This window comes from Botryllus schlosseri, chromosome 6 (assembly GCF_051294905.1).
Source record: "Botryllus schlosseri isolate E-star chromosome 6, Bs_hap1, whole genome shotgun sequence".
Classification (NCBI taxonomy): Eukaryota; Metazoa; Chordata; class Ascidiacea; order Stolidobranchia; family Styelidae; genus Botryllus; species Botryllus schlosseri.
This window is the reverse complement of record NC_137241.1, coordinates 24,580,652-24,596,135: the sequence shown is the minus strand read 5'-3', so window position 1 is coordinate 24,596,135 and position 15,484 is coordinate 24,580,652. Positions and strand designations below refer to the sequence as shown.

The following is a 15,484-nucleotide window of genomic DNA, read 5'->3' as shown; positions in this document are numbered from 1 at the left end:
CTTCGCGGCCCCCTTTAGATGCTTCCACACCCCTAAGGGGTGTGTGCCCCCAGTTTGAGAACCACTGCCGTAGAATTATCATGGCGAAATATAACAAGAAAAAGTTTGATCAAGTCCCTGGATTAATTCGATTTTAGTACGCATTTTATCAGTATTTTTTATAAGTTTCTTTAGACTCTCGCGGGCCGCACTGAACGGTGTTGCGGGCCGCATGCGGCCCGCGGGCCGTAGTTTGCCCACCCCTGGCCTAGGCGATGTAAAGAGGAGGCATGCACACTGAATGAAAGTAAAGAAGATAGTATAGAAGAAGAATGCGACAAGAAATAGGGCGGCATGTCATGGGAAGCGAGATCGATAGGTCAGTCGTGGTCCGGTAATCTTGAGGATGGACTGTATTTATTTAGTAGTAGTTGCTTGTATTTCGACTTGAATGTGGACATGCTCGTCGACTGTCGGATGGCCGGCGGGATACTGTTCCACACATCAGGTCCGGCACATTTGATGGAGCGATATTTGGACGACGTGGACGCGCGTGTGTTGTGCTTGTGCGCTTTTGATTCAGAGGTAAAGAAGTCATTGAAATATTCGGGGCAACGACCGCAGTGAAACTGATACATAAACTTGGCGATTTCTAGTTTCCGCATATCTTCTATGTTTAGGACGCCGAATCTCTTCAGCAGCGACTTATTGGATGGGCAGCCAGGCCCCTTTGGGGCCCTAGCTATGATTCGGAGCACTTTATGCTGTAGTTTCTGCAGTGGCTTGAGTGCAGTTTTACTGGCAGCCCCCCAACAGAGGATGCCATAATGTAATTTCGATTGGATTAAGGATTTAAAGAGTATCAGAAGAACCCATGCTGGCATGAAGCGCCCAAGGCTGTAGAACAGGCCGCACTTCGGTGATAATTTAGTTTCTAGGGACTGAATATGACTCTTCCAGGACATGTTCGAGTCCAGTAAAACTCCGAGATATTTGGCATTATCTGTGTTGGAAACGGGCTGACCAGCGATATTAACGGTTAGGTTATTTTTTGAATTAACTGTCAGCAATTGCGATTTCGAGGCGTTTATGCAAAGGCGAACCATTCGAATCACCAACAGAGTTATAAAATGGATTCAACAAGACTTTTCCTGGAAAATGAGCAGTGAACACAACGACTCGGACTCGACCCCCTGCTCGCTGCATTCGACTCAGACTTGACGGTGAATCGAAAATGATTCGATTCGACACTATAAAAGTGAGATTGACTAGTGACTCGGAGCCTTGTGACTAAGTTACAACCCTGCACACACAACCCAGAAAGTAAGATTCGCGGGAAAATAGGAAGTGATTATATTTCCTTCGAACAGCAAGAGAAGATTCCAGCGTCAAAGCAATAGGTATATATCATAATATTGTAGCCACAAATAGACATGACAAAATGAGTCTACCAAGTCAAGGCTGCAGATGGCAACCTGCTACTAGATACGTTCTATAATCCCTGGACAATCCAGACACTGACAGGCATCACACCAAGCATAACATTTCATCAAGCAGCACGGACACGCTACAGCACAATGCACGATCTAATATACATATTTTATGTTAGTCAGAATTTATATGATACAACCTAGTAAAAGCACAAGTACATCAATCGCACATAGAAATGGTCACCTACATAAATATATGTTCAACGAAATTCCCAACAAAATATATAATAGACCATTCGTTGGTAGGGTGCATATCCTCCGCAGCAAACCCACAGGTGTTCAGACGATTGAAGTGACATTTTTCAAAGAAATTAATACCCCTTCAATAGCACCCACAGACTTTCACTAACTGTGGTAATGTGAAGCATTGCGCACAAGCCTTATACAAAAATACTTTATCATTGCACTTTCAGGCAGAGAAGGTAGTTTCAACAGGATACCTTTCACCAAAAAAGTGTGAAATATATTATGCCACATACAATCAAGCAATAAACGCTGCAATACGCAAAATTTGATAACATCTATAATATGACCATACGTTGCCAGCAGCAGTCTCTCGTGCATGGCCACGTCTCTAAAACAACCGACAAGATGTGACTCCAGCCACCCCATATCAAGAACCGTTCCCGTGAAACAGCACATAACGCTCAAGGTTGCTTCGGCGGCATTAGCTTGACCCCGGGACTAGTTGCCGCGTCAGAAAATACATAAACACGGGCTGCACCATGGAAATAGAAAGGGTGAGATAGAGTCTCCTCTTGCCACCATGGCCTTGAGTGAAATCGTCCGTTGACGCACTGTGTGGTAATATCTTCAAACGTAACGTTTTGACCTGTGGACAAGACAGTTATCACGACAAAGCACACAAAAACAAATTATAGAATATAGAAAATAGCAGGTGGATGTGGATGATATTAGTCAGTAATCACACGAGTATGTGCTTCCAATACGGCATACCACTGAGGTTGAATAATCACAAAGCAATATCTGATATTGGAGGAAATGTCTCTTGTATACCCTAAGCCAGCAGAAACCTTGCTTGGCTAAATACAACAGGAAAAGAGATACTCACAAGGAAATATGCTATAGTGAGACTCATATAAGCCAGGGCGGCCCAGTAACCCGTCGATCCGAGTGACAATCCAGCAGCTAATATCACTATCATCCTGAAAAATAAGCACACGGATATCACCGTGCATCTCAATAGTGCTAGCAGGAGTTGTTACAGAAATGATACTTTACACTCATGATGCATAAAATGACTGACCACTTTGTACAGACAATACAATATAAAAAAAACAGGAATCGCACTGACCCGAAATACTTGTACCCTGAAAATGCAACAATATCCCACGTTCCCAAATCCGTCCGAACGTTTACCAGATAGAGACTGAACATCACGATCGCAATTTCGATAGCCAGCCACACGCACGTGCTGCTCGCTTGCATGCCAAGTTCTTCAGGCGAGAATCTACGAGGCGAAGGTGAAATCAGAAATGGCAGGATTCAAAAAGAGCGAAGCCACAAATAGCTCACTTGTTCAAAATGCCTAGCGAGATCCCGGAAAACAGTATGTAGGTGATGTACGCCATCGCTAAAATTACGGGCAATGTTAACAATACTGAGCCATATATGCCAGTTACTCAATGCGGCAAGTATGTGCTAAGTGCAGCGAATCTCCCTAATAAGTGTATAAATAATAAACCAACATGATCAAATGTATAGCAATGTGCATTAGAGGTGTTAAAAAAAATACTTTTTCAAATTTCATCGGCTTAGTTGTCAAATCGTCAGGTTACCTAAAAAATCGTTGCACACCAAATTTGACTCAAATCCAACTAGTAGAAGCCGAGGTCAGTCAAATTGACATTTCGGTCATTTTTGAAATAATAGTATTTACGGTGACCAATTTCGTCACACCGTCATGACCAAAAAACGTGTCCTAGGTATGCCTGAAGAGGCAGGGATGTCTTTTCCACTTGTTTTGATCTTGAGAAGGCCCTATGGTGGAGTTTGAACGAAGACATCGCCAGTAAACGAAAAAAGATATATGACACGGATTAGCTGAATATTAGCTCACTTCATAGAAATAGCCACGTTTAAACAATGGCGAGATAATTTTCAATTAAAGTACTTTACACACTGAAATTAACGACCACAAAAAGGAAATGAACTGATAATAAGCACGTAAAGTAAGGACAAATATATTTCTCAAGTGATAGTCAATATCTATATTTTGCTTATTTCAAAAATGACCGAAATTTTAATTTGACTGACCTAGGCTTCTACAGGTTGGAATCGAGTCAAATTTGGTGTGCAACATTTTTTTAATCAACCTGACGATTTGACAACTAAGCCGATGAAATTTGGAAAAAAAGTGTTTTTGAACACCCCAAACGCGCATATACCAGTACTGTCTATTGCAATAATGGCGTGGAATAGTCGAAATACACAGTTGTCAGAAGATTTCAAAAAATCACAATACCACGCCGAAAGCTTACCAAGATAGAAAGTGCTTAGGAAAATTTTCCACTATTCGGCATTCGCAAATAATTATAAGATATTGCAAAGTTAAGTAGCAATTTATCAGTTTGCAGCGTAACAATTTACCTGGTATATATAAATCTGGGGCATTCACGTCAAACCTAGGAGCGACGGGTGTGTCTTGCTGATATTGCACTCCCCATTCCTGTAAAGATTATTATTTCAAGAAACAAACAGATGGAGCTTGGAAATCGCTTGAAAAATTCTGGGGTATCGTGAATCTGAGGCCGAGTCAGTTGCGGAAGCAGAGGTGTACTCGCGCAGAAGTAATGTCGCAAATTTGACGTATCAATTTCCAAGACATCTCAAAACTTCTTCAATTGGAGGTCGAAAATGAAATGTCCAAAAAGTGATCAAGAAAGTAGTTTAAAACGCTAGATTTGGTCACTTTTCACTCAACACTTTTTAGCTTCTTTGGGCAGTTGTGACACGACATAGAAATTAGGGTAAAAGTACACAGTCACCATTATCTGTCTGAAGAAGTCAGAAGGCCGAACCAGAGTCAGCAGTTAGGAATTGAAGAGTCAGTAATGGAAAAAGTCACAACAGGAGTCGCGATTTTTTATCGGACAGACCAAGAGCACATTCACAGTCTCGATTAGATGGAGTCGTGAGCTAAACAGTTAGTTAGTGACACACCTATCGAATACTCTGCGACCCAAGAACTGAGTCATTAAGAATTTAGTGTCAATCCACAGGCTTAAGCATTCTGCAAAACTCACCTGATGAGTAAATGGAAAAGCAAGCAACCCAAGTTTTCGGGCCACATAAGTCGTGTCAACCGCAAAGTAATACTTCAGCTTCGAAACAGATATATACCGATCAACCTGCAACAAAATAAAGATGAAGCTTGCAATTACCACCGCAAGAGCATCATTTTATGTTTACATTCTTCTCCAGCATTTCCTTTCCCTGGCCGGCCAACGTCTGACCGTATTGCATCGCCATATTCGCCATCGGATCTGCCAACATTTGCGATCCCGGGAAGTTTTGCTGCGGATTCATTCCGTACTGCCCTTGATTTGGTGGCATCATTTGCGGATTGCCGTACGCCGAAAACCCCTGACCGGCACCGCTCGTATCGTCAAACAAAGGCATTTCTTGCTGCTGCTGATTCCGTCTCGGCTTAGCTCCTGGATAAGAAATATTACTCAAACAAGGCCAGGTGAAAAATTTCATAACAAACCTTTTCGGAAATGCCCAGAATTATCCATTGTATTGAAGAATTATTTCCGCAAGCGTAAATCTACAACAGTGCCACCTACACACGAGTAAATAAATACGAAACTGTTCTATAAAAAGAAAGATATTCAAAGAAACATATGCATGGCCTTTATCTAAGCATATGTCATATAGTACAAGCATTTTAACTCCATGCAATGATTGAATGATTGGTATTCTACAAGAAAACCCATTGATGAAAAATCTTTGCAGCCAGCGACACATATTGACTACTAAAATATGAAGCCCAAGCTGCTGTGCATTGGGTGAATAGGCGATAAAGGGTGATCATGATCATCCAAGCTAAGTATCAAAACAAACCCTAGGCCTATGCTATGCCATTGTGCTGTATGGGTAATTCTATACTCAAACAGCACAATAACAGTCCTATAAAGTCTTGATAGGAAAGTTTATCAATGAAAACAGTGGTGCCGCGTAAATTCCCTGCCATTATTAAACTGCAAGAAGCTAAAACTGCGACGAGTATTTTCCAATGCAAGACCTTAGTCATTCATAGAGCAAACTCAATATTAGAAAATATGGCTAACGCTATAGAAGCGAAAGAGACCTAGGGATAGGCAGCGGAAAAACAACTCTTACGTTTCCGTCGGAACGTAATAAGCACAGGTGGTCAAAGTATTTGGTCTTGGTAGGCCTACTCAAGTAGACAATCAATCAAGCACATACTCAATTACAAGTAGAAGTACAGATTTCCAAGACATGCCCAAAATACTTGATGTGGAAAATGTAAGGTCGGAAGAGTAGCCTACTCAAGTAGTTTCAAAAAGTACATTTGGTCAAGGGTTTGCAAACTTTCAGCAGGTTGTCGGAGGTGGCTACTTTCGTAATTGCACGACAAACGCACAATGACAAATGACACTACAAAGAGTTCCAATCTCCGACGATATATTCAGTTACCATGATACAGTGGCTACTTCATACGATTCTGATGACAATATCTGCTTTCCCCAAGTAGGAAAAGCAAGCAGCCTCGGCGAAACAAGTGCAAGTAATTTATAAGTATCATCTTCGAGTAAATAGTGCTTAGAATAACCTACTTTAGTATTAGTACATCCTTACTGACCACCTCTGATAACATGCCTACCCAGTCATGACAAAGCAGCAACACTTCAGTCGACATTTCCAGTTTCACAGTACCGGTACTGCATAATGCACTGTTCACGAGCAACGCACGCTTCCCAGCAGCCTGTATTTGTTTATCTCGCGTAAATTCCGCTTGGAGAATCAGCTAGAGTCCATCGAAGAGTCACTCGCGCTACCAAAAATCTCTTCAGCCGCATTACCACCTGCGGTATTGCCTTCATCATCATCATCACTGGATGACGAGGAGGATTCATCCTTAACGCTCTTCGCCTCCTCCTCCTCCTCACCACCACTCTGATCACTTTTGTCCTCCGCATCTTCCTGTGCGTCTTTCTTCTCTTCCCCGCCCGATTCGGAAGCAGATTCATTCGAATCATCATCTTTCGTTTCCTTCTCAACCTCTTCATCGCCTTCCGCTTTCTCCTCCCCGGATTCTTCCGCAACCCCTTCCTTTTCTTCGTCCCACTCGTCGTCGGGCTTCTCGTCAAATTCCTCGTCGGCCTCGAGAGGCTCCAACTGCATCCTGCGCATCTCCTGCGCGGCCATCTCTTGTTCGTTAAGCTCGCGGTGATGCACAGCCAATACCGCGTTGGTCGCAGATTGCACGCCGCCGCCGCCTTTGGCACGACGCTTGCTCAGTCTCACTCTCGTTTCCAATTCGTTATAAAAAATGCCGTCTTCGCGCATTACAAAATAGTAATTTTCTTCGTATCCCTTCGATGCCTTGTTTTTTACGTTCCAGTTGTATTCGCGTGCAAGCTTGTAGTCATACGACTCTTCTGGATTGTAATCAAGGCCCTCGCTTGAGTCCTCTTCACGCTTTTTCAGCGTGTCTCCTGTCGGTAGGAAATATGCAACAAACTGGTCTCCTTCTTCATCAACCATACCACGAATCATTGCCTGCGACATTTCTTGTAATTGCTTTTGCTGATCGCTACCTTTCACCGCTGGATCTGTGTCGAAAATGACTTGAGCGCTGGGATGCTGCCACATTTTAAAGTCCGGATAGATCGGAAGGACTTCAGTCGGGTACACGTTTTTCTTGCTGTGGTGTGTTTTAATCTCGATTTTGGCGTCTTCGAAAGTTTTTTGTATGGCCGCGATTTGGCTGTCTCTGTCTTTGTACAGCTCTTCCTCTTTGAACAGTTCCTTAATGCCGGCGCCTAATCGAGTCTCTACGTTTGTGTTATTTGCGCCGTACCTGTTGAACTCTTGTGATATGTATTCGCTCCTTCTAAGCCACGAAACGTTAATGCTGTGTTGTTTCGACCGTTTTGAGTCTTGTGGGGCGATCGGATCTTCCATCAACAAGGCTTCATCGGCTGGATCTAACTTGCGGCTTCCGACTGGTGGAATTTTGTACGTATCAGGACTGATTAAGTCTATTGTGACGCCGAGATCATGATCCGTGTGTAAGTCGATTTTGTGCAATTTCTCGAGCGTAGTAGGCTTGTACTCTACGAAACGATTTGCTTCGAAAGGATACGATATGAACTTCGGATCGAAGGGTATGTCCGGCAAGTTGTTGCAATATCTAACTCGAGTCACAAGCCCGGATCTTTCCACTGTGTTACGTCCCCGCTCATTTTTTCCCTTTTGATTCTGAATGGTCGGAAGTGGTGGCATATCAGTAGTGAAATATCTAATTGACAAAAATCTTAAACGGGACGTAACCGAATAATAGCTGCAAAAAACAAATGCTGCGGTGGTTATCTTGTACAAAATATCACAGCTTACACCGTGTCATACCGGCGACTATTGTTTCAAAACAAGCACTCCTCAACTGTGAGGTACAAAGTCCAAAAAGTCCAATCGGTCAGCAATAATGTGTGAGCAAACAGATATATAGATATCACAGGATAAATAGCCGGCGATGTTTTTGGATACATTGTTTGGATTCTTGCTTATCAGATCAATTCGTTAATGAATGTTACTCCAAAGCCTCTGGAACACGTAGAACTATTGAAGTCGTCATGCTATTGGAAGAGATTTTGAGATGCAACAATCCATACCGAAAACTCCACCTGTAGATTTGATTGAACATGTAATTGCATTTACTCCACATATTCAAACGTGATAAGTGTGTTAGTGTTACCCCGAGAGGGATTTTATGGCCATTTTCAAGGCACCATCCATCGTTTTATTTCCTCCAATAAATCCACTTGCATGAACAAAAATGCAACCTTTGATGCCGGATAATTCTGACAGCTTGTCGTCTCGTATGCCCCTCCAATCCGCGCACAGAGAGAGTCTATTTTCGAATGTGTCTCTTCCATTCGGCACACATTGCACCCTCCAGTTTTTGCCAGCATCCTCGTATATCACGTACTTTATCACTGGTTTAATCTCAGATTCCTCTTCGAGATCAAAAAGATGGTTTTTCCATGGGCAGAATCTGGGTAATTTTATTATTTCACCCGATTTGTGGACATCAAATCGGTTCGCTATAGATTTTTCGACTATCGATCGTGCAGGAAGCCATACATCAACAAGAGACAAAACACGGGACTTGAATTCATTCCCAACCATATCCATTGCATTATGGAAGAGACCATCTTCATCATATTTCTCTTCAATCCAGCTAGGATTCATTCTGCTTACACGAGCCCCGAGGGTGGTCGTAACATGATATTTTGGGGTTCCGTCATATTGATCAATCCCATTATCAACGGCATCCACTTCTTCAATAAAGCCTTCATATATTTTGGAATATATTTTATCAATGATTTCTGTATCCAACACTTTTGGTGCGAGAATTTCCTTCAGTACGTCTCTTCCGAAATGAAAGTAAACGAGACCAGCACTGCTCAATTTTGTGGTCCATTTGTACTTTGAATCGAGACTGTTCATAGTCTCGGCAAAATCTCTTTGATGGTGATCATATCTGTCACTAGCCGGATCAAATACTCCCCCAACGTCAATAACAATATCGCAATCGGCAAGTATTTTGTTATCCCGACTTCGAACTATAACTGCGTCTTTATAACTTGGAAGCTGCTTCAGCATGTAACATCCCAATACTTCATCGCAATGAAATGTCCCGTTATGAGTACCTATTTTTACGGCAGCAAGAGAATGGCCGTTCCCAGAATCGCCTTTTAGTCGTTTCTCATCAGGAGACGAAGTCATAGTGCTTAATCCTAGATATAAATTAATACCAAAATGTTTCTTATTCCGTAACACAAAAGCGCAGCAACAACAGAGCATTACAATTTACAATCCATTTTATGCGCAAAGTTCCAAACGCTGACCACACGTCAACCAACATCCACCCATGCATGAAAAGAAACGTAGTGAACACAAAATCAAAAATCAAATAATCAAAAATCGTCAAATTATATTTTCATCTGAACAAGGCACACACAATGTACAATGCGATGTAATTAGCAGTGATGGGATGACTCGAGTCAGACTCGAGTCACCTTCTTCGTATGACTTGACTTGACTCGAGTCACTTTGCTTGACTGATGCGCATTGACTCGTGACTCGGAGCAAAATTCACGAGTCAATTTCAAGTCATCAAGCAATCGATGTCGATAAAATCACTATCTTTCATATGGTCGGATTTTTCGCCAAACGCTGGTGTAACCCGTGAAAGCGACCAATCATTCAATGATCGTGCGTTTTACTGAACCTCCATTGTTCTCTCACAATTAAATTGACCACAAATTAAGTGATCGAAGCATACAGCTTACGCTGTCGTAAACTAGTACAGTAGAATAATTTAGTAGCAAAATCTATATTTCTGTTATCTGTTCTTGCTTTATTGAAATTGAATTCGAATATAGGTTATATAGTACTCAACCAATGGCGCAGGCTCGAATAGTATCATATCAATTTGTAAATGGGTAATGTATTACATCTTAATAATTCGTTTCTCTAGTCTCTATTTTGACGGGTAACTGAAATGATGCTATGTAATGTATGTGAGCGATACAGTGCCTTCTTGCTCGTATATTTACCTCTATATTATTCGTTCATCGGTTCAGAATCAATGACCACGCAATCTGTATTTCAGACAGCGAGCAAAATGCAATGACGTAAGCATGACTCATACTTCGAAAAGGGAACTTGACTTGAATTGTGACTTGACTCGTGACTTGACTTGACTTGACTCGACTTGACTCGAGTCACCTCCAAAAATCGAGTAACTTTACTTGACTCGAGTCACTTTCGAAAATCGATTGACTTGACTTGACTCGAGTCAAAATCTGCAATGACTCGAAATGACTCGTGACTCGAAGGTAGTGACTTGATCCCAACACTGGTAATTAGCAGATAGGAGGATGCCGAACCGACCAGTTTCGTTTACAGTTGCAGTTGCGGTCTGGCATCCACCTCGGCCTAGTGCCCGATGTCAAGTTCAAGTTTATTCATAAAATTTCATCACTTCAAAACATCACAAGACTGCAATACAATGAATGACAGGAAGATATCGAAACGACTAGGAGTAGTCTTAAGATCAGACACCCACCTGGGCCTAGGCGATGTAAAGAGGGGCATGCACAATTGCACACTGAATGAAAGTAAAAGAAGCTAATATAAAGTGACAAGTGACGGAAGGCGAGAGCGTTATGCCAGGTCGTGGTCCGGTAAATGGTGAGGGCTGACTAGTATTCACGCAGCAAAAATTGCTTGTACTTTTGTGGGTCTCCGTAGCGCAATGGATAGCGCGCTGGACTTCTAATCCAGAGGTTCCGGGTTCGAGTCCCGGCGGAGATGTTCGATACCTATTTTAGGCGAGGGAGATAGCGTAGTTGTAACGATAAGCGCCCACCAATCTGGCGGATCCACTTCGATTCATGTCGGAATTTTATCTGGGCTCCTCTTGCCCCAACGCGTTGCCGTTCTTGCGGCGCGACGAAAAAGACCAGACGAAAGAAAGCACTCACAAGGAATGGCGAGAACTAGTAGAAAGGGCCGCGGCTTCAACAAGATCAACATCGAAAAGAACTGCGCATCGGGCACTCGGAGGCCCCGAGGCCGAGGTGGATGCTGGATTAAATGGATCGCAACTGCATGCGTGTCGTTCGACATCCTCCTATCTGTTCATCAGTCAGGTTTATTAATATTTTCATCGTTTCAAAACATCACAAGACTGCGATACAATAAAAAGATAGGAAGGTGTCGAAACAACTTGGAGTAGCCACCCACCTAGGCGAAGTAAATAAGAGGCATGCACACTGAATGAAAAGTAATGCAGAGAATATAAGACGCAAGCGACAAAATGGGGTGGCATGTGGCGGAGGGCGAGGTCGATGTTAGGTCGTGGTCCTGTAATCCTGAAGACTGGCTATATTGATTTAGAAGAAATTGCTTGTATTTCGACTTGAATGCGGACATGCTCGACGACTGTCGGATAGCCGGCGAGATGCTGTTCCACAATTGGGGTCCGGCATACTTGATAGAGCAATGCGTTTTCTTGTATTCAGTCCTGATCATATGGTAGTTGTTCTTCGTTGACGCGCGTGTGCTGTGCTTGTGCGCTTTTGTCTCCGAGGTGAAGTAAGTAGTATAGTCGATCGCTCGCATGCGGCTATTGGCTCTTATGGCGGGGTGGCGATTCGTATTGAAAACCGGGGGTGGCGACTCGTACTTTCAGACCCCCCGCGGGGCCGCGATTCGTAATGGGTTCTTATGGGTGCGGCCGTGATTCGTACTTTCGGGTATAGGCTGGGGCGGTGACTCGTATTGAAAACTCGGGGTCGTGACTCGTACTTTTGGGTATAGGCTGCGGCGGTGACTCGTATTGAAAACTCGGGGTCGTGACTCGTACTTTCAGGTATAGGCTGCGGCGGTGAATCGTAATGAGAACTCGTGGTCGTGATTCGCACTTTCAGACATCTCTCGCGTGGTGTTGAATATGTACGAGTCACCGACAATAACCGCGCAGACGGAAACGTGGCTTGTTGTGAGGATTAAGCAGTGCGTCCTATATTCCGAATGACCTGCGCGCTGAATTGTTTCCGTGCAGTTGTGTGCTACTATCGATTATACACTAGACCGATCAGTGTGAAATAGTTTGATCGTAAATTATGATATATGATGTAGTTTAGTCGTACCAGATGACCGATCGTGTTCTCTTTCGCTATTGATTGCTTCCTGAATAATACTTTCGGCTTATTAGCTGTTTCGCGCCTACAGAATAGTCTGCTGTTCACAGTCACAACTTCATCGCGATAGCACAATTTTCACACCTCGATCAGTAGAACAACACCGCACTAACCCAGTTGTCGAATCACATAGGTCATACATTTTACGCGAAATGAAATATTGTATTGTGGTATACAAATATGCAAACTATTCTTTCAATTCAACAAGTCTAGTTAACGAATCGATTTTCAAGCTGCCGACACAGTTTTTAACACGAGTGAGTTGATATTTCTTCCCGGGTACGAGCGAGGCTTTGTTCCATTGGTCCAAAACCACCTCACCAGTATCATCCTTCAATGTAAAACTGTATAATTTCAACTCCTTTCCGGCACCAGAATTGACCGTCTTCTCCTTTCGAGAAACACAAGTAGCGGCGATCGAGACGTATTCATCTTTATTTCCGTATACCGATTCACAGGTCAATAATGGGTATTCTTCAGTCGTATGTCTCGATTTTCCATGCAGAGTTACTGACGAAGCCCGTCCCAGTAATACAGCAGGTTTTCCAGTAAACTTGTCAATTTGGACCCAACCGGATTTGACCATGAGTTTTCTTCGTCTGGAGAATGCTTTCTCAATGACCCCGAACAATTCACGATTGAAACATGTGAAAGATATCTCTTCGTTATTGCCGTCGATGAATATACCTTTGAGATATTGGCTAACGCCACCTCTTTTGGGTGATGAGACGAATTTGACACCGACGTGAAAATTTGAAGTTGCTCCGACTTGCATAGTGTTGACGCTGTTCGATGTCATATCGTTTGATAAAGTGGGAGTCATCAGTGTAACTCACTACACAAATCAAGTTGAATCGTATTTGAATGTATTGATTCGACCCAACTCAAATCCTATTAACGCGATCTGTTGAATCGAACGTAACCTGAATATTACTGACGCCAACATTCACCCTCATCGGATCATTCACACATTCCACGCCGCTGTTTTAACACTTATAGAATCAATACCAACTATCTCTGACCCGATATTATTCAATCATTTTGGTAATTTGCCAACTTTAAATCCATTCGCGGGATGTACTAAAGGTAAATCCAAATAATCCAGAATGAAATATTTGGACTTTGACATTGTGTGAATTGAAATAGGATTGACAAACATGACTACCAACTTTGATCCAGCCACATTTCAAACTCAAAAGAATTATTCACAACATTAACAATAGTTAAAAATCTAGTTTCACTTACTTGATTATATCATTACAACTCACAAATTTGAATTAATTCATCCTGGTTGTATTCGTATGCTCTATCTTTTTATTCAATTGTAAAGGTTGTTACTATTCTGAAGACAAAGTATTTACTAATCGGCGCATACACGATTTGACTTGGACATATTATATTTTGAGTATACGAGATTTGAATGTCTGAACAATAACTGAGAATTAATTTATCACAAATAAATCCGTATATTACAGCGTAAAAGATATTGGGGTGTCAGCAACTCTGTACGGTCGTAGTTACAACCACATTAACTAATCTACCCAGGCAACTCGTCATGATCATTCCTGAAATCAACACAAACACGACCACTGACTTGAGTTAACCGCGAAACACCATCAAGTTTTAAATCCGCTTGCAGCTGACGGATTATTCGAATGCATCGATGGGGAATATTATTGAACTCGTCGGTATTGTTACTTCAACAAATTACACCGACTGCGAAAGTTAATATCGAATGGTAAGACTTGATCACATATTTGTTGATCACAGACATGACGGAAAAAAACCATTACCGAGATTTTATAAACTAGTCATATTACTCTACACATCTATCAATATCAAAATGCGAGTCATCCAATTTTTCTACTAAAGTAACATTGCACTTTCGGATTCGAATTCGGTATAGTCATACAAATTGTATTAAATCCAACATCAAAACAAAAGGAATTTTTTTTTTAGTTTATTGAAATCAAATCATTCGTCTTCGACTTGTGCTTTTCTAGATTACCCGCGACAATTCGTTTCGAGTGAGTTGTAACCAAAGTCAAGATATCTTTTGTGTCCACAGATATGGAAGATGAATATAGCTAACACAATCACGAATCGACGTTTCAGAGTATTTCACGGGTGTAATAAACTTGTTAGTGTCACCTATCTAAAAGTACGCACGCGTTCGATTTCCATACCGACTGTTGCGATGTTTAGGATTCACTTACAATAACCACGGGTGAGGATTTAACATCAATGTCGTTACTGTCGGAATTTGCGACAGAGAATTGAAACATATGCACTTTACAGAGTGTGAAAATATCACTTTGAGTATCGAGTACCGTTCGAAGCTAGCGATCAATTCTTAATCATTTCAGTAACTCCCCATTGTGCGTGCTAAATGTAAAATATAGCGAGGTTATACACTCTAAGACTTTGATTATTGTAAAAGTAAATTGTGATATGTTTGTTAGATGCATCCAATTCAACTAGAAGTGTCTAGTATCCAACACTCGTAATATCAAAAAAGTACTTGCTACACTGTTATTTGCTAAACGTGTTTTGCATTGTTGTTCATTTCTAGTATTGATTGAAATTGTTTTTGAACCCTCAAATAATAATTCCCGACATGAAACTAAGCCGCCGAAAGTCGTTACCATCACAAAGAAACAATTTGCACGATGTTTACTAAATGTATCCTATAGTTAGGTGTACTGGAATTTTTTTGTAAAACACACACACACACACACACACACACACACACACGATCAGAGAAATTGGAAATTTTTCCGTTGTCATTCGCTAAAGTAAATGTCATCACAATACTCTGTCACTAAAAGACGTTACTTGGACGTGCTTGAATTCTAGACATAGTTCTGATTTACCCAACACAAGACCCAAGGACAACCCTAGTTTCAGCCGAACACAGATATCCAAAATATCACACACTTCGCTATTCCTAAAGCACAAACACACGATACAAAATAATACTTGTTGTGTTGTTGCGGCATCATCACTCAACAATATCACCCTCAATACAAATGA

At 41.9% G+C, this 15,484-nt stretch overlaps 3 protein-coding genes and 1 non-coding gene across 4 annotated transcripts; 1 reads left to right on the top strand and 3 right to left on the bottom strand.

Moving 5' to 3' along the window:
• Positions 1–1,316: 1,316 nt before the first annotated feature.
• LOC145441727 (protein YIF1B-B-like) lies at positions 1,317–5,340 on the bottom strand. Its single transcript, XM_080319662.1, has 8 exons — positions 5,200–5,340; positions 4,902–5,146; positions 4,736–4,840; positions 4,080–4,158; positions 3,006–3,063; positions 2,785–2,940; positions 2,542–2,635; positions 1,317–2,301 (listed from the first exon to the last, which is right to left on the bottom strand). Exons 1-8 carry the CDS (start codon positions 5,225–5,227, stop codon positions 2,137–2,139), a joined length of 930 nt encoding a protein of 309 aa, XP_080175788.1. The 5' UTR covers positions 5,228–5,340; the 3' UTR covers positions 1,317–2,136.
• LOC145441725 (RNA polymerase II-associated factor 1 homolog) lies at positions 5,304–7,964 on the bottom strand. Its single transcript, XM_080319660.1, has one exon. The coding sequence runs from the start codon at positions 7,962–7,964 to the stop codon at positions 6,480–6,482; it is 1,485 nt and encodes a 494-aa protein (XP_080175786.1). The 3' UTR covers positions 5,304–6,479.
• A 58-nt stretch (positions 7,965–8,022) lies between these two features.
• LOC145441726 (MYG1 exonuclease-like) lies at positions 8,023–9,600 on the bottom strand. The gene has a single exon (XM_080319661.1). It carries the CDS (start codon positions 9,543–9,545, stop codon positions 8,430–8,432), a length of 1,116 nt encoding a protein of 371 aa, XP_080175787.1. The 5' UTR covers positions 9,546–9,600; the 3' UTR covers positions 8,023–8,429.
• A 1,387-nt stretch (positions 9,601–10,987) lies between these two features.
• Positions 10,988–11,060, top strand: Trnar-ucu (transfer RNA arginine (anticodon UCU)). Its single transcript has one exon. It is a non-coding gene; the product is annotated as a tRNA-Arg (tRNA).
• The last annotated feature ends 4,424 nt before the right edge of the window (positions 11,061–15,484 follow it).